This window comes from Capra hircus, chromosome 16 (genome assembly GCF_001704415.2).
Source record: "Capra hircus breed San Clemente chromosome 16, ASM170441v1, whole genome shotgun sequence".
In the NCBI taxonomy this organism is placed as follows: Eukaryota; Metazoa; Chordata; class Mammalia; order Artiodactyla; family Bovidae; genus Capra; species Capra hircus.
The window spans coordinates 63113336-63140257 of record NC_030823.1 but is presented as its reverse complement, the minus strand read 5'-3'; the positions used below and the strand labels follow the sequence as shown (position 1 = coordinate 63140257).

Genomic DNA, 26922 nt, shown 5'->3' with positions numbered 1-26922 from the left:
CCCAGGTCGTTTAAATCAAACAACTCTTATGTCAACTCGTCCAGGCCTATTCTATTACAAGGGATTATGGTAAAGAAGGTGGTAAATAAAAGGAAAAACATAGCAGAGGGCAAACTTGAAATTGTTAGATTAAAGAAAAGCAAGGACGGACAGAGCTTAAAGGGAAAATGGGAACAGGCAAGAACTTTTAAGAGAAAGCTGAGTTTGGTCCACAAAACAGAAAACGAGTAAAGGCATTGATTAAAAAAATTAACAGAAGGAACACAGCACATCTGAAATAAGGTTCTAGAGGGAGTAATACGTAATCAAGAACAGAGTCAAGGAAGGAATTCTGCAGGACCCCACTGCCAAATGGCTCTTCCCTTTTCAAGACCTCTACCAGCCACCAAGTCTTCAGAACTAACACTTCACATATGCCTAATTCTCTGTCCATAACAGAAAATTAGAAAGGCCTGGCTAGAATTCTGATGTTATACATTGAATGAGTTAATAAAATTTTTTAAAATGTATTTGGAATAAAGGAGACATAAGATGTTCTTCTTGCCTGAAATGTCAATTTAACCAACATCTACTTTTAAAAGTCCCAACCATATTTAAAAACCCAGACCAAATCTCACCTTCTTCAAGATACCTTCCTCATCTCAACTCTATTAGAATAAAGTTCCTTTCCCTTAAACTTGCACAGTACGTGTTTATCAATTCACTCACTAATAACCTTTCTCTAGTGTCTTTGAATTTCCCAGAGGCAAAGCCCGTATAATTGTGATCTACACATTAGTATTCAGTAATTGCCAGTAAAATAAAACACAATTTTTTAATAAATACATTTAAAACTTGTACAGGTTTATATAGGTAAACTCTAAACATGGTAACTAGCCTATTACTACTGAAAACCAAACTGCTAAGAGAAGCCTTAGCCTTATTTGTAACCTGCAGTTTGAAGGAGGTGGGAAAAAATAAACCCAAGTCAATCTGCACCCACAGGGAACTTTGGCAATGTGCTGAAACATTTCCGGTTGTCACGAATGGGGTTGAATGATACTGGCATCTAGTGCGGAGAGGCCAAGGATGCTGTTAAACATCCCATGATGCACAGAATTGCTCCCCACAACAAGGAATTACCTACAGCACAAACCCTGAGCAAAACTGTTACCTAGTCTACCAGAGAATCATGTTTTTCTTAACATAGTCACCTACACTTAAAAACTGGGCCTCAGGGAAGGTGAAAACAACCTGTCGCTCTGCTTACTTGTTAACAAGAAAGGAGCTGGTTACTTCTCCCTTACCGTGTGACATGTTGGCGAAAATGCCACCACAGTATTTTTCTGTAACTGTTGATTAAGTCTAAGTTGTAACTTCTCAGGCCATTGACAGGTCTATTCACAACAATTCAAATACAGCTCCTTTACAAAATTTAAATGGCAATGTGTGATAACCACCTGCCAAAATACCCACATACAGATGAACAATCCACTGTCCAGAAGACATTTGCTTAACAGTCTATTCTCTGAAAAAGATCAGTTCAACAAACCCACCTAAACTTTCAGGTACTTATTCATGCTACCAGTAACAAAAGTCTGAAAGGCTAGCCAGGGTTAGAGATGTAGCTGTGGGCTGCAAATGGTACTTCTCCACCATACAACAAAACAGCCCTTTTTAAGTCTGAATTCTCATGCATCACAAAACTGCCTCATGACAAACTTGCTACACTAGAGGGTCCAGATCTTAATGTAACATATCTTAAAATACAAAACAAAAACTCGGCAAGTGCTTCATCGACCATGGAGGTAAAACGAGCAGCTGTTAGAAAGCAATGGAACACAGGATGGAACAGGAAGTATACATTTTGAGTCCAACTGAAACCACAAGTGAAGCAGAAATTAACTGCTAAAATAATTTAGCCAGTTAATACCCAAGTAGGTAAAATGCTGTTAACACTACTCCAACAAAAAATAGACTTATAAGCCGCAAGAGAGGGTAATTTTTTTCAAACAATTTCACCACATTTGGTAAATCAGCCACATTTGGCTGTATTTCTGGGACCAATGCTATTTTAAATCTTCAGCATGAGAGTGGGGAGGTGGGTGAATGGGTAAGGGGAAGACTTCTTGACCATGTGAATTAGCATCAGTACATGCTAGAGGACTTCTTGAGCCTTCCAGAACAGTGAATATCCAGTCTTGCATTACCAGATTCTTCCAGAATCTGGAGCCCACCCTATTTAGTGTTCGTATTTCCCCCAAACGATCCCATGACCTAGTTCTCCTCTCCAGGCTAGAAAAAGCCTCTGCTTGCTACTTTATCCAGTCTCATCCCTTCCCTTTATCTCTCTCTGTCTCAAGGTTTAAAGTGACAAAGTTGATCTTACAACATACTGGATGTTTAATTAGTATTTAAATGACACTAATTTTTCTGCTATCTCAGGAAAAAACCTGTGGCTGCTGCAGATCTCTCCTTCTGGAAACAAAGTTTCTGACAAAGAATATGCTACTGGAATGCACCTCTCCACCCACAGAAGTATTATTCAGGAAACTTCTACAGAACAGGTAAGTTGTAGTTCTTTCCTGTGAAGTGGTCTAACACCAGGGATCAACTTCAAGTGGATCCCACTGGAAAACCTTCAGCATAAAAAGAAATTAAAGACACAAAAATTAAAAAGGAGACTACTGAAGGAAAGACAGAGGGGAGTATTAACAGCTGCCTCCCACAACCACAGTAGGTGTCATTCAGAAGCATCAGCGGCCACCTTTTACAACCAGATTTGACCTGATATTCCCTATGGCTATGATTATTCTATGTACTTATCTTCCAAAACAACTTCAAAGATGTCCTTCCTGTCTGGTACTTTAATACTCACCCAGCTCCATTTTTCCAACCTTGACATGTTAATTTCCATATTTCTATTCTTTCAAAGCATGATATTATACCTCACCTACTGTCTCCTCTATGGCCTATTCCCACCCTTGCCTACCCTTCTCAAATGAACTATATTCAACACACCTTTTTCTTTTATTCAACAAAGATGGCAAAGTCTTTAAAAATCTTTCCATTTTGTCATAAATCAAAAAAGAAAGCACTGAATTCTTTGAGTATTGAATTTCCAGTGTTTTCAGTCTAAAAGCCCAATATTTAAGACCATTTATTTTTATAAAATATAAAAATGTATTCCCAACTTAATCATTTAGATAGGACTCTAATTGGTCTATTTTAACAAGTGATACCCCCTTCCCCTTTTAACAATGAAAGAGTCATCATTCTGTCTTGCCCAGAACATCACCCATACAGAGGATAGGCTTATCTTTCCTTTCATCTGCACACTATTTCTACAACTCAAGACTAATTCAGTCCCTGTGATGCTGACTTCCCTCTCTGTCATACTGAGGCTTCTTACCTCATATCCTCACTTCTCACTCTTTCGAAACTGCCACCTTATCCCCTGATTTGCCACTACCCCATCATTTCAACACCAGCTCATTTACTCTGACAAATTAACTCAGCTGAGACAGAACTAATTTTCATCTACATGAGGAAGATCTGTAGCTGTATAGTCTAAAGACTGCCCAGTCATGGTCTTACACCACTGACAAAGGTAGACAACAACACTCTTCCTAAAATGAAAGTCACAAAGAATAACTGCTATACCCACAACCACACTCATTCAGCATCCTCCCCAAGTTGTCTATAAAAACCAATGGTTCCATATTCATCAAAGGAAAGAAAGTGAACATAATGTTTCCGTGAAGACATTCTCTAGACTCTCACAGCAGATTTTATTTTTAATTTTTAATACAATATTTAAAGGTTACTGCCCATTTACAGTAATTATAAAATAATGGCTACATTTCCCGTGTTGTGCAATACATCTTTGAGTCTCTCTTACACCCAATAGTTCATACCTCCCACTCTTCCACCCCTATACTGCATCCCACTCCGTCCCACTGGTAACCACTAGTTACCAGCACACTTCAAATGGAGTGAGTATCTAAAGAAGAGAAAGAAGTAAATTCTGGCTGGTGCACGTCTTATTTTATCACCTCTTCCCATTTCTGTCGACTACTGGCCCTAAGATTTGCTTTTATTTACTTAAAACAAATGAGCAAGACTGAGAAAAGATTAGCTTTCAGGAATCTTTATGTGATTTCAGGTCCTACACCTATTCAATTTTGCCTGTTCAACTTTAGCTGGGAAATTTAGGCTATTTAAACATGTGTTCACTCTTATTTTCTCCCTTCTTTAAAAAACTAAACTCATTGCCAGGTGTCTACTATTGATTCCACAACCCAAGGATAAGTCTTCCTTACCATGCTAACTTTAAAAACACAAGATACATTAACACAGAAGCCTCTCAAAGCCAACTGATCTTCCCATTAAAAATACCACCATGGAACTTCCTTGGTGGTCCAGAGGCTAAGACTCCAAGCTCCCACTGCAGGGAGCCTGGATTAGAAGGCTGGTCAGGGAACAAGATTGCAACAAAGACCAAGTGCAGCCAAATAAATAAATATTTTTAAAAACTGGGCTTTTCAATCATCATTCATCATCATTTAAAAAAAATACCACCACTCTCCCGATCTGCTTTTCACCATACCTTTCTAGTCTCACTGACACCACCTTATTTCTGGTCCTTAACTGCCCACCACACAGATACACCTTCCTAATACAAAGCTATGAACATGTGATTTCCCTTCTAAACAAACCGTCTCAGTCTCCATTGTCCACTCATTTTAACGATACACTACAGGTCAAAGTATTCAAGATTCTTTCTTTGTGGGCACTTAATCAAATAGACTTTCCCTTACCACCCTGTCTATATAAAACAGCACATCCCTGTCTTACTTTATTTTTCTTCCTAGTACTTATCACCATGTGATGAACATATTTATCTGTTCTTATGTTTATTTGTTGCATCCTTCCATCAGAAAATACTTTCCCATGTTCACTGTTAATCATTCACCACTGAATCCTCAGTGCCTAGAATATAGCAACCTCTCAAGACATATCTGTGGAAAGAATGGGTGAATTCAGACATGCTGCACACAGCATAGCTGGTCTGGAGTCAGAAGACCTATATTTGAGTTTTAGCTTCCACAAACCAATTATATGAGCCTCAATAATTTTAACTTTTGGGGGCTATGCTCTCTTCATCTGTAAAAAGAAGGGGTCAAACTTAATCTATGAAACTGTTAAGTTTTTCCTGCTGCATCACCTTATACTTGTGTTTAACTGGACTGAATACTTCCCCCAGAGCCCAATCCTCCTTTCTATGTATCTCTGCTCAGTTTCCTTCATATGGATTCCTCCTGCGCAATCCACACTTCTCAGAATACTGTTTATCCTTAAGGTCCAATTTAAGTGCTGTTTTCTCCTTGAATCCTAGCAAACTGCAAACTCTCTAAGAGAAGGGTGGAGTTTTATACTCTTAGTAGTTAGTACAATGCCTCCCATATAGGTTATCACCAAAATGACTGATGAATCATGTGTATGAATGAGGAAATAAACAAAGGAAGCTTTTCCTGATTCACCCCAATTGCTGGCATACTCTGCCTTTGGACTCATGACACTTGGTATCTTTTATGATCCTTACCATAGTTTACTTGCCTAATATATACTAACCTGCAAATTCCTTAAAATTAAGGACTGTCCTGACAGTTTCCATATCTCTACAGCACTTTTCATACATCTTCACCACGGTTGTATTTATTAAGCTTATCTGATATGTTAAACAACAAAGGGATAATAAAGGAGAAAAAGGACCTTGAAATACCCCTATAATTCCACCTACCTACCATGCAGTCATTGGGCATACATGCCGTCAGTTAAACTCAGGCATTCCACCATACTTGAAAGATCTCATCCTTCTCTACACACTCTGCTTAATAAAACGATTACTACTTTCAAAAGCAGAACAGCTACCCTCATGTAGCACTTAACTACAAACCTTTTCTTGCAGGGATCCCCTCACATACCAATACTTTCACTTCACTAAATGGCTAAAATGACTTTTCTGCTCATTTCAGACTACTACCCTATCCAATTCCCTCCTCCACAAGGTATGAAACCACTTTTAAAATCATTTTACCATAAGCTTGCCATTCTTAGTTTTGCTACTAAAAGACAAAAAGACCTGTTTCAGGGTCTCCCTTCCCCTTTTCTAAGCAGTGGCAACTCCCCACTTAAGTCTTAGGATCTTAACAATCTCATTTTCCTATGCCATCAGGATCTTGACCCCCGTTTATCTCTACCTTAAAGCTCTTATTCTGCTTCCATGGAACCTTCCAAGCTGCACAATAGCTGGTGCAATACGCTCTCGCCACCATGTACTTGGTTCCAATCTGCCTCTTCCTTCTCCAGTGTGTATTAATCGCCCCCTTAACCTCCCCTGATACACATCACACTCTCACACTCTGCACCCATGCGTCACTCTACCTCGACATACAAGTTCTTTACACCACTCTTAATGGATCTACACGACTCTCCGAATGGTATCTTCCGACGGATTCTAACCCAGTTTCTTCTGGGGGATCCAACCCCGGCTGTAGTACCTCCCTTTTTCTTCACTTCCTCATCCATTCCCTTCTTTATGCCCCCCACCCTCACCCCACCAACTAACTACAGATGACATTATTTCTCAGTACTTCCAACCCCAGAACGATGAACAAACTCCAGTTTCCGGCGGCGTCCCCCTCCTCTAGGCCTCCCCCCACACCCCAGGTGTGCAGACTTCCACCTGGCCTTCTCCCCAGCCATCGCTCCAGCCCCAGAACCACACCACGTTTCCCCACCGCAGGGATCAGACTCCTCCACACCCACCTCTATTCGGGGTCGCCGCCGCCTCCCCGGGCGCCTCCCCGCCCCGACTCGCCAGCGAGTCCCGGGCGCGCGCGCACACACACACGTTCTCACGCTTCCCTAACCTCCTTCCCCGCACCGCGACCAGCCAGCTCCGCGGGAACTCAGCCCGGCCCGCGGAGGGGGATAGGTACCCAAGTGTGTGCCCGCTCCGCCCCCTCCCGCCGAGCCTCTCGCAGCCCCCGCCTCCCAACCGGGAAAAGAGAGGACACAGCAACTCCCCCGCCACCCCGGACGTACCACCTCTGTGTCTGTTGCTCCGTGCCCCCAACCTTCGGCCCGCTTCCCCGCTCCGTACTGGGCCGGCCCCCACACTCACCGGAGATACTGCGCGCTCTGCAGGCTCATCCTCCGCCGCCGCGTCTTCCCGCGAAGCCTCTGCGCGTCTCTCAGGCTCCTCGGAGCGGCCCCGCGGCACCACGGGTGCTGGCGGCCGCCGCCATCTTCCTCTCCTCCGGCTCCTCCTCGCTCGGCGGGGGGGTGGGGGTGAGTGAGGCGAGGGGGGAGGGAGCGGGGAAAGCTGCTCTCGCTGCTGCTCCGGCCCTTGGGGCGCAGGGACACTCCGACCCGGGAAGGGGGGAGGGAAAGGGAGAAGGGATGGGGGCGGGGGAAAGAGGGACAGCAGAGGAAGGAAGTGGGGGGGGGGTCTCTCGCGAGATTTCAGCGGCGCCGGTCCCTCCGGGTGATTTCCGCTTCTCTGTAGCGCTCCCTCTTGGGATCAGTTAGCTGTGCGGCGCCTGTGCGGCTGCTGAGTGGCCCAGTGGAGGCGCTTGGCGGCTTTCGGCCAACCCACCCCTCTCCTCCCGCGCGTGGGGGCAACCCCAGCCTCAGCGGGAACATCGAGCCCAAATCAATCGGGAGTTACACTCAAAGTCTTCCCCCGTCTTTCCACTCCGTCCGATTTCGCTCTTCCTTTTTTCCTTTCCTCCACTCTTCCCGACCGGAAACGCCGCCTCTTCCTCTTACAGTTCCGGCCCCCAGTCCCTCGTCTCCGGTCCGGCCTCGCGCCCTAAAGTGACGCTAAGGACCCCCTCCTCTTTTCTGGGGCCCCTCCCTCTGCACGCAGGGACACAGTTGGAGGGGTTAGGGTGGAGCCCAGGGATGGAGAGAAAAGAAACCAATCGGATTGGATAAGCAGCTACCAAGGCAACTGGAGGCTGTAGCTGTATTGTCATAGTAACCAATGTGTGCAGGCTGAATGACTCTCCCTTGACTTAGTGGATTCCCCGAAAAGTGCCTAGGGTTTCCCCTCGGCTTCCCTTCCATCTTAAAGGCCTCCCCCAGGTTGGGAATCGGGTAGTTCTCCAGAGCAGTGAGGTTCCTGTTCTCCTCCCTTTCCCTTTCCCGCAGCGATGGGGGAGATCCCGAGGCATTCACCATGGGCTTTTCCACCCGCCTGCGGGCGGGAACCGCCTCCATAGTTTTCCTCTCCATGACGGACGCGGGGAGGGCCGGGCCTACGAAAAAGATGCCGGGCCTGAAGAGTGGTGGGCGGTGGGCTGGAGCCGACTGGGCGAGGCGGCGGCGCTAGGCTGCGAGGCGGGCCAGGGGTTTCCCCATCACCGGGAGAGTTCTGGGAGGCGGGGTCCCGCCAGGACGGGGTCCCTGAGGGAGGAGAACGGCACACGACTGCCGAGATCCCTCTTCTGCCGACTGGGACATCCGACTTTCCCCAGCGGTCGGCCCCTCGCAGAAATCCCCCAGACCCCACCCCACAATCGCACTCGGCCACGGAGCCTCCTCGGGAGTTCCCCGCGCGGCCTTCACGAGCCATCTCCTGCCACGAGGAGGCCGGAGTGGGGGTGGGAACTCATCTTGGAAGGCTGACAAGTGGTTTTTCCAGCACTTAGGGCAGGGGACACGGTTCAGGGCCGCCATCCCTCGGAGAGGCACCCCTCCCGCCAGTGGGAGTCCCCCTTGCTTATCAAAAGCAGACGTCCCATTTCCTTTCTCCTCTTCAAATTTCCTTCTGTCGCGTGTCTGCAGTGTTTTAGAACTCGTCACTATGTATCTTTTGGGTTGCAGAGGAATGCATTGGGTAAGATAGTGTCAAGAAAAACAGATACTTGCGTGAAGTTCCAATGAAAGGTTTCTAGGAAATGGATTTTCATTCTTAGACCCAATCTTTTTGAATGGTTATTATGTGTATTTTATCTCAGGTTTGAGGCAAAAAAGAAAAAACAGCAACGAATGGGTTCTTCATAATATGGAGTGTGGAAGTACCTGGAGAAGTTGTTATCCTAGTGATTTGAAAGAATTATTTAGCATTTTACAAATTATATTTTCCATTGGTATTATGGAGCTGTCCCAAAGTACTTTAGGATGTGTAACGGGTAAACCCCTCTAGGAATGCCGGCCTCATTTCATGGTTAAAATCAGAATTTTAAGGGGCTATTTTCTTTTCACTTGGGATACCTGATCCTTTCATGCTGGGTGAAGAGCCACTGTCAAAATCCTATTAAAAGACTGGACCAATGTCTATGTGTACGTTTGGAGGAAATGAAAGTGTAAGCTGCTTGAAGTTAAACCCCAAGGAGAGATTATCATTAACGAAATAGAAACTGAACTATGCCCCCTTGTGCTGCAAGCGTCTACTGTGATGTGGTGCCACACGCGGTTTGATTGCAGCTGTACGATGCCCCCTATCGTCCCTCCTCCCACCGAGAGGCCGCCCACTCATGGGAAAGAGAGACACCTAGTGAAAGATTGTTCTCATCTCTGGTTTAGAATCCGACTTTTCTTCTACCTGCGAGCCCAAGGATGGAGATTACTGCTTACCGAAAATGGGTTTCCTCGGTGGCTCAGCGGTAAAGAATCTGCCTGCCAATGCCGGAAACATAAGAGACATGGCTTCGATCCCAGGGTCGGGAAGATCTCCTGGAGGAGGGAATAGCAACCCACTCTAGTATTCTTGCCTGGAGAATACCATGGACAGAGGAGCCTGGCGGTCTACAGTCCATTGGTCGCAGAGTCTGAAGCGACTGAGCATGTAGGCACACAGTACCTAAAATACCATAGATTTCCTTTCTGAAATTGATTGGTTAGATTTTTTAAAAGATCTTAGCCAGAATAAAAAATTTTTATTATGTAAAATAACCACTCCCTTAGTAATTATCATAGTAGCACCTTTTATGTCTGTGGCTCCTGTCCAGTCAATAGTATATGGGCACATAACAAGCAATCTAGAAAAATACTAGTATCTTCTCATTTTGAAAACTGGGATCGGAAAAATGCATCTTTTTGTTGTGTTGTTTGTTTAATAAACATTACTGAGCATTTATTATATTTCAGACACTGTCCAGGTTACCATGGATACTACTGTGGAAGAGACATGTTCCCTGTCTGGGAGGAACCCACCTTTTGGTAGAGATACCAGAGAATAGAGATGTGATTTGGATGCAATATTATGAGTGCGGCAATTAAGGTAAGAAGAAAGTGCTTTAAGTGTGCTGATGAAGTTCAGACATATAAGCCATCTTTGTATTTTATAGCAGCTTTCCTAAGAATTTTTCAAGACTCTTCAGTAGCTTTAGTGTCTCAACAAACCAGATAGAATAGTAACATTTACACTTTACAGATTATAGAACATTGATACCCATCTTGAAAGTAACTTTAAAAGTCAATAGGATTCAGAAAGATTATGATCCAAGTTTATATATTGCTTAATGTACATTTTCCAATTTCATCTCTTTCTACTAGCCCGCATCAACAGGTTTGTAGAATACAAGCATCTTCCTGCAATATTATTCACCTTGTTCCCCCCTGCCAGAAAAGGTTACATTGAAATTAAAAGAAATTATAGAAGACAAGCTGTTTCATTTTGTTTCATCCTACCTAATCTTAAATTTTTCACTTTATGCCTAAGTGATTTTATGGAAAAATCATAAGCTGGCAGATTTGAGTGCATCCCAAGTCTGCCGTCTCAGTCTCTGAACTTCAGTTTTTTCCTTGATTAAAGGAAACATTACCTATAGAGGCTTTCTGTAAACTTTAATGAGAACTGTATGCATATATGGTGGCTCACCTGGGGTCACACAGAGTTGGACACAACTGAAGCGACTTAGCAGCAGCAGCAGCTGGTAAAGAATCCACCTGCAATGTGGGAAACCTGGGTTCAATCCCTGGGTTGGGAAGATCCTCTGATGAAAGGAACAGCTGCCCACGCCAGTATTCTGGCCTGGAGAATCCCATAGACTGCAGAGTTCGTGGGATCACAAAGAGTTGAACACAACTGAGTGACTTTCACTTTTTACTCTCATGAATATATGAGTGCCTGACGTACAGCACTGGCATTTGATTAATGTTTTTGACCTGTTGCTCTTTTATCAAGCTAAAACTACTAATATAGAACTACTGCAGCATAAAATTATTAAAAAAAAAAATAGGTTATCCAGTCTTTGTCTGTAATACTCATAAATCTGGCCACATACCCAAATTTATTCTCATTCAGTGCTAGAAGATAGATTTCTTTGTCCTCGACTCTGATTACAGAAAAGAATACAGTATCAGGACATTGTGAGTCACATTCCAGAGGGTTGAAACTTAAAAAAACAAACAAACAAACCTTTTATCATTAAAAACAGCTTAATATAACCATACTTCTGCCCAAGTAGAGTGGCCAGTTTTCAACCAGACACCAAGTACTTGCTAAGAAGCTACTCTTTTTTTTTTTTCTTTTTCTTTTTACTTTATTTTACTTTACAATTCTGTATTGGTTTTGCCATACATTGACATGAATCCACCACAGGTGTACATGCATTCCCAAACATGAACCCCCCTCCCACCTCCCACCCCATAACATCTCTCTTGTTCATCCCCGTGTACCAGCCCCAAGCATGCTGTATCTTGCATCGGACATAGACTGGCGATTCGATTAAGAAGCTAGTCTTAACATTCCTATTGAATTTACTCAGAGCTTTGGTAACCTGATAATTAATATATAGCAAGCCTCCTCCTAATAATACACATCTCACCTATTCCATGAACCCTTAACAAGTACTAATTTATTTTGATGATTAACCTACATAGTCTGATTGTTTACAAATCTTGTGTACAATAGATACTTCATAAATGTGTTTCTATTTTGATGAAAATGATTTGTCAATTGCAGTACTCAAGGACACAATGTATAGGAAGCTGGCCCCTGTTCTCTTCAGTACCACACCTCAGACATGGAACTAAGTGATTCAATCAAGTGAGTAATTCATTCTCTTCAAATAGTGAGTCGGATACAAGTTGATTGAACTCACTTGCAGCCTTTCTCAAACAAACAGTTCATTTATTTCTCAAACACTGTAAATTTATTCATTCATTTCCAAGAAGGAGTCACTGAGCCTCCAGAACAGTCAGGAAGCATTGCAGTTCAAGATTTAAGAGGAGAAACTTCTGGTTTGGGAGACAGTGAGATGGCAGCAGTAGTCAGAGCTTGCTCTCTCCTCCTTCACTCTCCTAATAATTTCTAGAGGAAACCCTATTAATCTGCAAGAGTTCCTCTTAACTCCCAGTAAGAAAACACTTCTGCTAAAGAACTACACCTCAAAATCCTATCTGCTGTTTTCATGGATGTAGACCATCTGGAGAAGACAGGAAGAAATGCCCATAGGGAAGACTGAAGAGTATCAAAAAAGAAAATTAAAACCTTGGCCTCTTATACTTTATGTTGTCCAAAGGCCTTTGTGTTCATGGATTTCTTTACTACTCCAAGAACAGTACTATGGAAACCAGCATGGGGTCCCTAGTCTAAAATCAATGTATTTCATGTCGAAATATGTTGTATTACCCAGAAGCTGCCTTTTTTTTTTTCTTAAAACACCCAAATAAAAGGAAGACAATTTTTTTCACTATTTTATAGTCACCTCTTTCCTTATATCTGGAGCATAGTCAACTATTTTTGAGCATGGAGAATGTGAAACTGATACTGTCGTAATCTCCTCTTCTTCAGAAGCATAGGAAACCACACGTGTGCATACATGCTCATACACACATGCACACAGTCCTCTTTTCCCTGCCTCTATTATTTTACCACTTCCATTTTCAGTTGAAGTTAAAATCTGATATAGATGAAAAGCAAAGCAGCTCACGATATGCATTTGTTATTTCAAGGCTTACTATGGATAGGTACCCAAGTACTATTCTGCTTTGCTTAACTATCCTAGGATGTTTTCTGTTCACAGAAAAATTTACAACACGTTATAAACCGAGATAGTTTGTCTTGTATTTATAAAAATTCTTAATATCATTGGATTACAAGATATGAGAGCATGTCCCAGAAGAAGTTAGTGAATTAATATATACTTATAGTCTATATTTTAGCCATGTTAATCTTTAAAGTTTTTATTTTAAATTCTTGGCTTGGATTTTCCATTGGCTTTCCATTGCTCTTAGAATAAAGTCCCCAGTCCTTAGGATGACCTACATGATCTGGTCCTTGCCTGCCTTTTCTCTAACATTTCCTAAAGTCAGCACTTTAACCACAGTGACCTTCCTTTAGGTCCTTAAATAAGTGGTATTCTTTTCTACTCAGAGCCTTTACACCAGCTGTTTCCTTATTTATATAACTTTTCTCCCTTCTTATGCTTCAAGCCTAAACTGGAACATCTTTGGAAAAGTCTTCCCTGCCCCACACCCCATCAAGCTAGGTTAGCTACACCTACTACATACTCCCATAGGACCCTGCCCGTCTTCTTCATGGCGTTTGTCATATTTGTAATTCTTTATTCAATGTCTGTTGCCTCCAGTTGGCTATAAACTCTGTAAGTGCAGACACTACCTGTTTTTTGCTTGCTGCTGTTTATCACTCCCTCAGCAGGTTGCCTGATACAAGGATGCTCATAAATGTTTGTAGAATCAATCGATCTTGGGAAGATTGTGAAATTTGGACCCTGACTTTTCCTATAAATGCTTAAAATTCCTGACCACCTTTCTGTGGAATATTGAAGTCTAAGCAATATGAGAAGCATTACTAAGCAATAAGAGAAGAAATTTTCTGGGCCTTCAGCCTGTCTGAGAAATTGAAATTATTAAATGTAATTTACTTAGGCAGCCAGTAAAGAGCACACTGATAAGATTTATGGATAACTCATCAATTATCTAACAGCAAAGTCTCATACTTCAATGTAGGAAAAAGGTCTTTGGTGTCCAAATTACTTTTATTTAACTTTTATATTTTCTACTTTAGGGATAGGGGAACCAGTTAATCCTCTTATCATGTGGCAAAAGAAAAGCACACTTCTGGGGAAGATGGCAAGAGAGAAGACAGGCAATCAGCTAGGTTGGAAACAGGATAGAAAATTTAGATGTAAAAAATCAGAAAGAAAATTGAGTCAGAGCATAGAACAGAAAACTCAGTGGTCTTTGTATTGCTCACTGGAAAGATGTTTATAAATCCTGGCATTATTATTGTTGTTGTTTTCTCCTGTAATAGGATAGGGCTAAATAAATTTAATGTATGTTTCCTAAGGAGAGGGTCATATGCCACTTCAAAGTAAATGAGATATTTATATTTAAGTTATATTTCTAGAGACAGGCATGTTATCTGAGTTCATGGTGGCTCAGTGGTAAAGAATCTGCCTACAATGCAGGAGATGCGGCTTTGATCCCTGGGTCAAGGAGATCCCTGGAGAAGGAAATGGCAACCCACTCTGGTATTTTTGCCACAAAAATCCCATGGACAGAGAAGCCTTGTGGGCCATAATCCACAGGGTCACAGAAGAGTTGGAAACAACTCAGTGACTAAACAGCTAGCGACCAGCAGCTAGATGATGCACCTAGCAACGTCAGGCACTTGGTGGGCGCTCAGCAGGCGGTGCTGCTCTTGTTACACATACTCAACTTCACATTCTAAATAACGTGGATTTAAAAAAAAATAATGTTGTAAAATTGCATTTGGAGAGAGAGAGGTACACAGCATGCTGCCTTAAAACTCTGACCAGCTGTATCACGTGACCAAGTATAAACTGCCAAGAGAGAAAACAGCTTTCATGTACCTACAGAGGATGTCTCAGTTCATTAGGAGTTTTATATTTGAATGAGATGAGGTCCAAGATCTGCCAAAACTGAAGAGGATAAGGAGGCTTAGAAGGAGCAAAGCCACCTGTTTGTGCTTTCCCTGCCCTCTTTCAAACTGACATTTCTGGAAGGCTCTCTGGCTCACTCACCCATTGTCTTGCTCTCTCTCAGCCAGTGGCTGTGACCTTTCCTTTATGGTATCCAAAGTGATCCGACCCTTTGTCCAAGAAGATGTTCAAGGGTTTAGTTCTTCCTGAAAAATAACCCTGTGGTAAACTTATCAGGCATGCCAACTCTTAGAATACCAACATTTCCAAAATGTAGGCAGCAGTGGCCTAGATGTTACAGAAGGTAATCAGCTTGTAGAAAGCGAAGTTGAAGTCCTATTTTCTGTTAGTATTTGTTGGACAGCTAAATTGTAGCATTATAGTGCGATAGGAGTTTTAGGTAAAGACATTAGAGTCCACAGGGCGTGTTCAACTGATGATCCATTCCTATCTTTCTCGCTCTTTAAAGACAAATCTCAACCAATCTTTTACTTCTCAGAGCCTTAATCTGCGTGTATTTAATATTAAGGAGAAAGCTTAATGAGTTATGGATCCTCTAGAATTTTAGTGTTTAATTATTTATTCATTTTTTTCATTCACTCAATCCTCAAAAGCATATTGAGAATTTTCTCTGTGTTGGGTCATATGCTAGTCACTGGGGTGCAAATGTGAACAATACAGTCTTGCTCTCAAGGGTTTAAAGCTTAGAGAATTATGGGGCAGTTGTAGTAGAGAGTGATAAAACTTTTCAAGGTCTTTGGAACCATTCCATCTTGAGATCAGGTGCAGACAGACATGCAGTCAGATGGTCCTTAAGTGTTCCAGTCAGCTTCAAAGTCTTTCAGAATGAGGTTTTGCAGAGTTAACTTTTTCAAATTCTATTTTCCAGAAGGAAAAGGAATATTTACAATTCAGCTACCAGAAGAGTGATGGCAAACCACAGCTAAAAGTATTCTAGGCTAAAATGTGGCTGCAGGATGCAACCTTTGTAATTCTATATCACAGTTACAGTTAGGTTAATATGGCTTACATAAGTTATATACTATAGTAGGTGTAAAGTCTAACTGTGACGTAGACTTGCACGGAAAATGGCCAAAAACACAATACTAAGAGCAGTTATTTCTGTGAGGCAAATTATTTATGGGAGGCTTTTATTGATCTCCCACCAACCAAAAAGTAAAGTAGATTTTATTGTTGTGGTGGTTATTGTTGCTAGGAGTTTCATTGTTTGTCATTGTTTTTAAAGAATGTCTGGACTCTGCCAAGTTACGGAAGCCTAAGAGTAATGTGGAAACTGAATAGGAGATAGATTAAAAATAAATGTAATAGCTTTTTGCATACAGGGAATTAAAAAAAAAAAACCTTATTAGAGGCCATTCCCAAAGACATGTCCTAAGGCTCACTGTAACACAATATCAGGTACTGATACTTTTGTACAAAAGTTGACACAGGTGATCATCTTTGAATACATCATTGCTGACCTTTGGCAATTCTGGATCTACTGGGAACCATCACAGCCTGAGAAGGATGAAATGCCCTAGATGGGATTCACAAAGGATCATTTTATATAACAAAAGTCTAACATTAAACCTTTACTGAACATTTTTGCCTTCTCTTCTCTTTAGAATTCTCTTCTCATCCCTCAACTTTAGGTCACACCTGACCCCTCCCAGTTGTATAACAACTTGCATTTCCTCATTTCTCTGGAATGTGACCAGTCAGGAAACTCAACATTTACTTTGCTCTTTTTTTTCCTAGTGAGAAAGAAAGATAGGGAAGAAAACTGAATTGAGAAAGAAGCAAGAGCACGGAAAGAGAAAAGGGAAATTATAAAGTCTGGAGGAAGCAAAAGAAGAGATGGATGAGCAAAGAACCATATTACCTGGTAGTAGTAATAGCTGTTAGACCCTTACCTATTAGAATCTACTTTCTGTGAGACTCTAAGAAATGACTAGATCCCCAGTCCAAATTAAAAACAAGAAAGGAACTTGGCAACCTCTGAAATATACTTTCAGACCCAGTGATCTCTATCTGCTGAATGGGACATCTCTGATACTTGCTGTCTGACAAGTTCAAGATGTTTTCCATTTAATGATCCTTTTTGAGGCTGGTACAGACCATGAGAAACTTTATATTGCCATTTTAAATGTTGATATTCCCCAAAACAAAATATATCATTTGAATTTAGCCTGCAGGTACAATGTGGAGTATTACCCTTCTCTTACCTCTTACACATGTAATGGTGAAAGCACCGTGTAAGTACAGGGTAGTGCAGTCCAAACAGTTGCTAAAACTACTAGACACTCTGCTGAAAATCCTTTTTCCCCTCAGGTGGTTTTAAGATCACTTGGAACGTTCTAATTAAATCTGACACTCTCTTGTAAGTTTTTCATTCTTTTAAGCTTTCTGTTCTATTGGGTGATACTAATCATGTTTCCTTTACCAAAACAATTTTTACTTCGAATCCAATGACACTTTAATTTTTTTTTAATTTTAGTACCTTAACCTTATCTTTAATTCATTATACCGTTATGGTTCTAGTCATACATAATAAACACTTGGCTATAAATCCATAAATGGAAACATAATGACAGGACTTGGTCACTTCTTGGATGTGAGCACTGGAGAGGAAGAAATCCAGGAGACTCCAGGTTTCTGCTTGAGAAACTAGATGAAAATAGAAATCACAAGAGAAGAAATAGTTTGGAGTGATGTGTGGATATGAAGATAATGGATTTTTATGGACATGTTAAACTGGAGTGGTCTGGAGTTGAGAGATCTTGTGATCCAGAGAACTTGAAAGAAATCTGACTAGAGTTGTAAATTTGGGAGTCATCAACATGTAGATGTTACTGAAGATACTTGAGTGGTTTCAAAAAGCTTGTCTATAAAGTCAGAGAGCTAGGAGAGGTTTTGTCTTACAGAGAGGTGAGAGCCTTCAGCAGGAAGGATCCAGAATAGAAAAATAAGAGGTAAAAGAGAGGCTCAGGAGATAGGAAATGCGGCTTCTGAAGAAATGGGAAGAGAGACTTTCAGGACACAAAGGCAGAGATGGAAATCTTTTCTCTGATGGAATAATAATGAGATGGTAAATTATGGAGTTTCTCCCCCCCAGCCCCAATATTTTCTTTTATCCCTTGCCCTCTAGGATTTTAAAACTTCAGGTAATAAAATCACATAGATTCTGAAGAATCAAGACAAAGACTGATGATTTAAGGGCAAGGCTTTCAGCATCAGAATATATTAAAAGTTCTTCGAATTGATATGTACAGAAAATCACAGAGGAGAGCAAGAAACAAAGGGACTTTGTACTCTGCCTCCCTTCATCCCAAGTCAGAATCCCGAGGAGACTTACAGAGATTCTGAATAGGTTTTTGACATTTGAGAACAGAGGGAACCTCAGTCCCCATTACTGAATAAAGCCAAAGAAGGTAGCAAGACCACAGAATTCCTCACATCCAGAAAGGCAGAGGAAAATAGTCAAAATGGTATTGTGAGTGATGCTTTGAATGTCCGCATCTTCTCCAAGAACTCCAGCCACAAAAACATTTTCTTCTTTAAATTAAAAAATGTCTCTGGGTTCAGTCACAAGAGAATCATCTGTAGGTATCAGAAGTAAAAAGCAGCACCACTAGTTTAGTGAACCTAGAGCTGGGGCCCTGATGGTCTTCTAGGTCTGGAAGCAAGTAGAAGTTGGCTGGGAGTTTGAATTCCTCAGAGTAGTGGGGATCAACAGCATCCTGTATAGGGTATGGCACCTTAGTCAGGCTCACTGTGAAACTGGTATTTGGGAAAACCTTCCAAATGGTTTCCACCCTGACCTAGAGTTTTTAAAAAATGAACCAAAGCAAGCCCCAGCTTGTCTGTAGTGGTGAAAGCAAGAAGAGAAATCAGGGCACCCTGTCTGCTTTCCTGCCTGACAGACAGATCTGCTATCTTCTCTGATATCCCTGAGGGTCAGGAGGCCTGAGATACCTAGTTCTGGACAAAGGGGTTTCCAGATCTACCTGGAGGCTACACTGAAGTGTGTGCATGCTTAGCCGTGTCCAACTCTTTGCAAACCCATGGACCATAGCTCGTCAGGTTCCTCTGTCCGTGGGATTCTTCAGGCAAGAATACTGGAGTAAGTTGTCATTCCCTTCCCCAGGGGATCTTCCCGGCCCAGAGATTGAACCCAGGTCTCCTGCATTATAGGCAGATTCTTTACCATCTGCTTCTATTTCAAGAACTTTAGAAAATTCTCAGTGTATATTGTCTCTCCAAATATGACTTCCACCATACTGTTTATTCTCATCCTAAAACTGCTGATTAGATGCATGCTTCATGTATTCTGTGTGTTGCTGTGAAACAAACCTTTCCAAAAACACAGTGGCATAAAACAATAACCACCTTATTAATCTCCAAGATTCTGTGTGATAGGAATTTGGATAGGTACTTCAGGGATAGCTATACTCTGCTTCATGATGTTCAGGGTGTCAGATGAGAGGACGTGACCAGCTGGTGATCATCTGAATAGCTGGGTTTTTTTGGTTCATGTATCTAGGCTACAGTGAGCAAGGCAGAACTCTACTGAAACTATAAGGTGGGATGCCTACACTCGACTTCTCTGTGAGGTTTGAATTTCCTCACAATGTAGTATGATTTCCTCATGGTAATCATACTACTTAATGGCAACTCAGAGCTCCAATAGTGACTGTTCCAGAAAATGAGGCAAAAGCTATATAATAAGACTTTCATTATCTAGGCTCAGAAATATAATATCCCTTCGACCTTACTTGGGCTTCCCAGGTGATTCAGATGGTAAAGAATCTGCCTGCAATGCAGGAGATGCAAGAGATGTGGGTTCGATCCCTGGGTTGGGAAGATCCCCTGGAGGAGAGCATGGCAACCCACTCCAGTATTTTTGCCTGGAGAATCCCCATGGTCAGAGGAGCCTGGCAGGCTACAGTCCGTGGGGTTGCAAAGAGTCAGACAACGAATGAGCCACTAAGCATACAATAAACCTGCCCAGATGGGAGGAATGCAGGGGCTAGACCCACCTCTTAATAGAAGGCGTATCAAAGAATTTGTGGCTGCAGTTTTAAACTACTGCAATACAGTTCAAAATAGGTTTGTATTCTGCATGAATTCCTTAATCTTCCAATTCAGTAATTCTTTCTTAATTAACTGGATGAGAGTAATCCCTTTACAATGTGTGTGTATATTAGATCATCACAATGTACACATTTAAAGTCTTACGATTTTGTCAATTAAAGCTCTAACAAAACTAAAAAAATTCGTTCTCTGTGATGAGTTTAGAGTTTATCTCATTGAATATTTTTTTTATCAAATGTTTGTTTCTCTGTTTAGTTATTTTTCATATTCATCTTTACTTAATTCACATCTTCTGTGTTAGTCTCTTAAGCTTTGGGTTTGTTTTAGATTTTTTTTTTTGTTTGTTTGAATGTATTTATTGTAAAGTCAGTTTAAGATTACTTGCCAATATGGACTTCTTTTCCAGTGGAAATGGATCATTTTCACGGAACAGAGATTTAAACAATATTTTAAAAATTATAGTCGATTTACAATGTTGTGTTAGTTTCAGGTATAATGGCAACCCACTCCAGTACTCTTGCCTGGGAAATCCCATGGATGGAGGAGCCTGGTGGGCAGCAGTCCATGGGGTCACTAAGAGTGACTGAGCGACTTAACTTTCATTTTTCACTTTCCACTTTCATGCATTGGAGAAGGAAATGGCAACCCACTCCAGTGTTCTTGCCTGGAGAATCCCAGGGACGGGGGAGCCTGCTGGGCTGCTGTCTGTGGGGTCACACAGAGTCGGATACGACTGATGCAACTTAGTAGTACAGCAAAATGATTGTCTTATTTTTTTTTTCAGATTTTTTTTTTTCCATTATAGGTTGTTACAAGATTTTGAATGCTCTACAGTAAGGACCTTGTTGTATATCTATTTTATATATAGTAGTGTGTATCTGTTAATCCCAAACTCTTAATTTATTCCTCCTCCCCTTTCTCCTTTGGTAACCATAAGCTTGTTTTCTGTGTCTGTGAGTCTATTTCTGTTTCGTAAATAAGTTCATTTGTATCATTTTTTAAGATTTCACATATAAGTGATATCATAGGGGCCTGCTCAAAATTCTCCAAGCCAGGCCTCAGCAATATGTGAACCGTGAACTTCCTGATGTTCAAGCTGGTTTTAGAAAAGGCAGAGGAACCAGAGATCAAATTGCCAACATCCACTGGATCATGGAAAAAGCAAGAGAGTTCCAGAAAAACATCTATTCCTGCTTTATTGGCTATGCCAAAGCCTTTCACTGTGTGGATCACAATAAACTGAAAATTCTGAAAGAGATGGGAATACCAGACCACCTGACCTGCCTCTTGAGAAACCTGTATGCAGGTCAGGAAGCAACAGTTAGAACTGGACATGGAACAACAGACTGGTTCCAAATAGGAAAAGGAGTACGTCAAAGCTGTATATTGTCACCCTGCTTATTTAACTTATATGCAGAGTACATCATGAGAAACGCTGGACTGGAAGAAGCACAAGCTGGAATCAAGATTGCTGGGAGAAATCTCAATAACCTCAAATATGCAGATGACACCACCCTCATGGCAGAAAGTGAAGAGGAACTAAAAAGCCTCTTGATAAAAGTAAAAGTGGAGAGTGAAAAAGTTGGCCTAAAGCTCAACATTCAGAAAACGATGATCATGGCATCTGGTCCCATCACTTCATGGGAAATAGATGGGGAAACAGTGGAAACAGTGTCAGATTTTATTTTGGGGGGGCTCCAAAATCATTGCAGATGGTGACTGCAGCCATGAAATTAAAAGACGCTTACTCCTTGGGAGAAAAGTTATGACCAACCTAGACAGTATATTCAAAAGAAGAGACATTACTTTGCCAACTAAGGTCCATCTAGTCAAGGCTATGGTTTTTCCAGTAGTCATGTATGGATGTGAGAGTTAGACTGTGAGGAAGAATGAGCACCGAAGAATTGATGCTTTTGAACTGTGGTGTTGGAGAAGACTCTTGAGAGTCCCTTGGACTGCAAGGAGATCCAACCAGTCCATTCTGAAGATCAACCCTGGGATTTCTTTGGAAGGAATGATGCTAAAGCTGAAACTCCAGTTCTTTGGCCACCTCATGCCAAGAGTTGACTCATTGGAAAAGACTCTGATGCTGGGAGGGATTGGGGGCAGGAGGAGAAGGGGACGACCCAGGATGAGATGGCTGGATGGCATCACTGACTTGATGGACGTGAGTCTGAGTGAACTCCAGGAGTTGGTGATGGACAGGGAGGCCTGGCATGCTGCGATTCAGGGGGTCACAAAGAGTCGGACATGACTGAGCAGCTGAACTGAACTGAGGCCATATATTATATACCTACGTATATAAAAACCCTCCACCTAACAAATAGAGAATTCACGCTCTTAAAAACATTTTAAAAATTTGACCAGGCTAGATATTTTAATGAATTACTATAGTATAGACCACATTCTCTGATCAGAATTTAGTTAAATTAGAAATTCTCATATGTTTGAATACTTAAAAACACATTCCTGAATAACTCATGATTTAAATAAAATTTACACACCATTTAGGGAAGAATAACAAAGAAAATGGGCTTTTCTGGTGGCTCAGTGGTAAAGAGTCTGCCTGCAATGCAGGAGACAGAGGAGATGTGGGTTCAGTCCCTAGGTTGGGAAGATCCCCTGGAGGAGGAAATGGCAACCCACTCCAGTATTCTTGCCTGAAAAATCCCATGGACAGTTGAGCCCGATGGGCTACAGTCCGTAAGGTCACAAAGAGTCAGATGCAGCTGAGTGACTGAGCACAACAACAACAGCAAAGAAAAATACATGGTAAAACTTGGCTAATGCAACACCTTGAGAACAACTGCTTTAAATTAACCTGACTTGGGGGGTGGGAGCGAGGCTCAGGAGGGAAGGGATATATGTATACGTATGGTTGGTTCATTTTGTTGTACAGCAAAAACTAACATAACATTGAAAAACAATTATATTCTAATAATAATATTTTTACAGATGAAGTTAATAAAATATCATATTATAAAATGAAAAATAAAATAAAAGTCTAAAAAATACTTGAGTAATGCAGGTAAATTGAAGGAAATTTATGGCATTAAATGCACCTATTAAAAATTATTTCAAATGAATGAGCTAAGCATCCATTTCAAGAACCTGGGAAGTGAATAGAGTCAGCCTCCCCAAAATACAACTGATCAATGAATCCAAACTTGATTCTTTGAGAAGACCAATAAAATACATTTCTAGCAAGCCACACTGAAGAGAAGATAGGATAAATAAACAATATTACTTTTTCAAATAATAGAATTCTTTGAATAAGAAATTCAAATGGGGACATAATTAGAGATTTAGTAGAGATTAAGAATATCATTGTTTATGCTATACAATATACAATACTAAGCAGCTTTATGTGAATAAATTGAAAACTGAGGTAAAACACAATTTACCAGAAGAGCATAAATTTAAGAAGAAATAGAAAATCTGAATAAATCAATAATCAACAAAATAGATCAGTAGTCCAAAGTCTCCCAACCCATCCTTATATCCGTTGCCAAATAAACAATGCCAGATGGTTTTATAGGTAAGTTTTACCATATTTAATGGAACAGACAATTGCATACTCTATAACTGTTCCAGACAATAGAAGTAAAGATAGTCCAGCTTATTTCATGAAGTTACTACTAAGCTGTTAACACCAAAATAGAAGAACTCTGCAAGCAAAGGAAATAATAGATGAATCTTATTTTTTTAACATTGTAATGAAAAGTAATTAGAAAATCAAATCCAGAAGTGTATTCAAAGCAATACATCAGGCAAAAATAAAGTTTATCTCAAATGTAGATGTGGCTCAGTGGTGAAGAATCTGCCTGCAATGCAGGAGATGCACGTTCAATCCCTGGGTGGGAAGATCTCCTGGAGAAGGATATGGCAACCCACTCCAGGATTCTTGCCTGGGAAATCTCACAGACGGAGGAGCCTGACAGGCTGCAGTCCATGGGGTCGCAAAGACTTGGACGTGACTTAGTGACTAAACAACGACAATAATTTTAAGTGCATCTGTAATCTGTTTATTATTAGATTAAGGAAAAGGCCCATATGCTCATCTCAGTGGCTACAAAAAAGCATTAAAATGTCAAGAACTATAAAAACAAAATCTCTTACATAACAAAAAATATTATACCGAGTCTATAACAAACATCATATTTAATTATGAGACTAGAAAAGTATTCCCATTAAATTCGAGAACATGACACGCCTGCTATAACCTCTGTAATTAAACATAATACTACCAGTTCTACTCCTTTATATTAAAGAGGAGAAAAAAAAAAAGGTGCATTCATTAGCAAGGAAGAGAGCAAAATATTTGCGGGTATCATTTTTTTAAGTAGAATCTCCAAGAAGCTGTTCAAGGAAAAAATAAAAAAACTTAGCCTAAGTGTTTAGCAGCCTTGCTAAATCACAATCAATGTGAAAAATCAATATCAATTCTATATACCTAATAGAAAATCCATACACCTATGTAATGATGGAGTGGTAGTGGTTGTGGTAAACATCCCATTTACAATTGTGATAGAAATAATTAGATGCTCAGGAATAAATCTTACAAAAATGTGCAAGATCTTTATGGCTAAAATACCTAAAATGCCAAATGGCAAAAAAAGAAAGATTTTAATAAAACTTATGTCATACTAAATTCACAGAAAAATCAATACCTTAAGTATTATGATACTCCACAATTAAATGGAATTTCAAAGTCGTAACAAAACTTTTTGTGGAATTTGACGAACTAATTCTAAAGATAATTATAAAGAGAAAAGGTCTAAAAAGAGCCAAGAAAATTCTAGAAGCCCAAGGAAGTGTGATTTTTTTCTGCTAGATAGGAAGATTCCTCATAGAGCTACAGTAAGTAGATGAAGCAGTGTTGTAATACGAAGGAGAACGCTGAAGTAGACACAAGTGCGTCTGGGACCTTGGCATATGATAGAGGAAACATTAGTGAATTTAAGGGCTACTGACTTTCTGTACTGAAAAAAAAGGAGCTTAGTTAGATCACTATCTCATGCCTTATGCCAGCAGTTCTTAAAATTTTTTGGTCTTTGAACTCATTTACACTGTTAAAAATTATTGAAGATGTCAGAGTTTTTGTTTATGTGGGTTGTATCTGTTGATATTTACTATATGCTATGATCTGAATGTTTGTGTCCTCCCAAAATTCCTGTGTTGAAATCCTAATTGATGGCCTTAGTAGGTGGGGCCCTATGAGAGGTGATTAGGTCAGGGGGTGGAGCTTTCCTGGATGAATTTAGTGTTCTTGTAAGAGATCCCACAAAGCTTTATATAGCCCCTTCCTCAACGTGAGAATACAGTGAAAAGCCTGTGACCAGAAAGAGGGGCCTCAAGCAGTCATGTTAGCACCCTAGCTTCAAATTTCCAGGCTCCAGAACTGTGAGCAATAAATGTTTGCTCTTTATGAGCTACCCAGTCTGGGATATTTTATTATAACAGCCTGAACCAACTAAGACACTATATTAGAAATCAAAATTAAGAAATGTGTAAAACACATGAACAGATAAGCACACATTCCATTAGCCATCAGAGTGATGGCATCATCACGTAATGTAGCCCCTGGAAAACTCCCCTGCTCAATGAGAAAATGAGAGTGAAAAAAAGTAAATACTGTCTTAATATTGTTACAAAAAAATTTTGGTCTTCCAAGTCTCCTAACAAAGTCTTGGGGACCCCCGGGGTATCCCCATACCACTGTTTGAGAACCACGGCTATAAACTGAACTCCAGATGAATTCAGGATTTAAAACTGGGACAAAATAAAAATTTTATAACTATTGAAAGAAATTATAGGTGAACACATTATGGCCACAGGGGAAGAAAGGATTATTTAAGTGTTAGTCAAAAGTACAAATTATAAGGAAAAGCTTTATAAATTTGAATACTTGTGTTTGATAAAATATCTCATGTGTGTGTATGTGTGTTAGTCGTCAGTTGTGTCTGACTGTGACCCCATGAACTGTAGCCTGCCAGGCTCCTCTGTCCATGGGATTCTCCAGGCAAGAATACTGGAATTGATTGCCAATTCCCTTCTCCAGGGGATCTTCCCAAGCCAGGGACTGAACTCAGGTCTCCTGCATTGCAGGCAGATTCTTTACCACCTGAGGCACCAGAGAAGCTCAAAATATCTCACACACACTATTAAAAGGAAAGCCACAGTCTGGGTGAAAATAGTTGTAGCATATCTATGAAACAAAGGATTAATATTCACACAATATAAATTCCTTATATAAATAAGAGAAAGACAATCTAACAGGAAAATATGGGGAAAGAAAATATGCTCAACCTCCTCAGTAATTTGAGAAATACAAATTAAAGAGTCCATCAGATTGGGAACTATTTCTAAATTTCACAATACCTAGTGTTGACTGTTAGTTATATGGAAGCGAGAAATCTTACCTACTGCTGGTGGAAGTGTAAATTGGTAAGGCCACTTAGGAGAGCAATTTAGAAATGCCTTGCCCAGTTGAAAATGTGCACATCCTATGATCCAAAACTCCACCTCCAGATATGTAATTTAGAAGAAATGGCGAAAAATGCATGAGATGGCATTAACTCATTGATCGAATAAATATTTATCAAGTTCCTACCTGAACCCAGAATCATAGTAGGCTTTGGGAATAAAAAAGTGGGCAACACTGCTCTCAAGAAACTAAGTGAAACTGACATTTATGGAGATATATAGATTAGATATAGAGATAGATATTTTCTAAGTATTAAATATAAAATATCTATATTTTATAGAATAGTCTGTATCAGTTCAAACAGGATTGAGTACTTTGAAGCAAAATTTAGCAGGATGAAAGAGTAGGGGGCTGGAGATGCTATTTTAGGAAGGATGGACAGAGAAGACCTTCCTGAGAAGGTGAATTTGAGGAAAGAGAAATGAGGGAAGAAGGTCT

The 26922-nt window shown here is 40.7% G+C and overlaps 2 protein-coding genes across 6 annotated transcripts in view; one reads left to right on the top strand and one right to left on the bottom strand.

Moving 5' to 3' along the window:
* The window catches only part of SMG7 (SMG7, nonsense mediated mRNA decay factor), a 92665-nt gene extending 85225 nt beyond the window's left edge, over positions 1-7440 (bottom strand). The window contains exon 1 of one of the 2 annotated variants that reach the window (XM_018060700.1): positions 7169-7440. In XM_018060700.1, coding sequence (XP_017916189.1) covers positions 7169-7197 — 29 coding nt within the window. In that variant the 5' untranslated portion in view covers positions 7198-7440. The remainder of the gene's footprint in view (positions 1-7168) is intronic. The other variant, XM_018060696.1, reaches the window with a different exon arrangement.
* The window catches only part of NMNAT2 (nicotinamide nucleotide adenylyltransferase 2), a 220310-nt gene continuing 200634 nt past the window's right edge, over positions 7247-26922 (top strand). Inside the window, exons 1-3 of one of the 4 annotated variants that reach the window (XM_018060702.1) lie at positions 7247-7335; positions 10141-10273; positions 11960-12043. In XM_018060702.1, coding sequence (XP_017916191.1) covers positions 12021-12043 — 23 coding nt within the window. In that variant the 5' untranslated portion in view covers positions 7247-7335; positions 10141-10273; positions 11960-12020. Of the gene's footprint in view, positions 7336-10140; positions 10274-11959; positions 12044-26922 lie in introns of those variants that run through there. The other 3 variants (XM_018060703.1, XM_005690959.3, XM_013970348.2) reach the window with 3 other exon arrangements.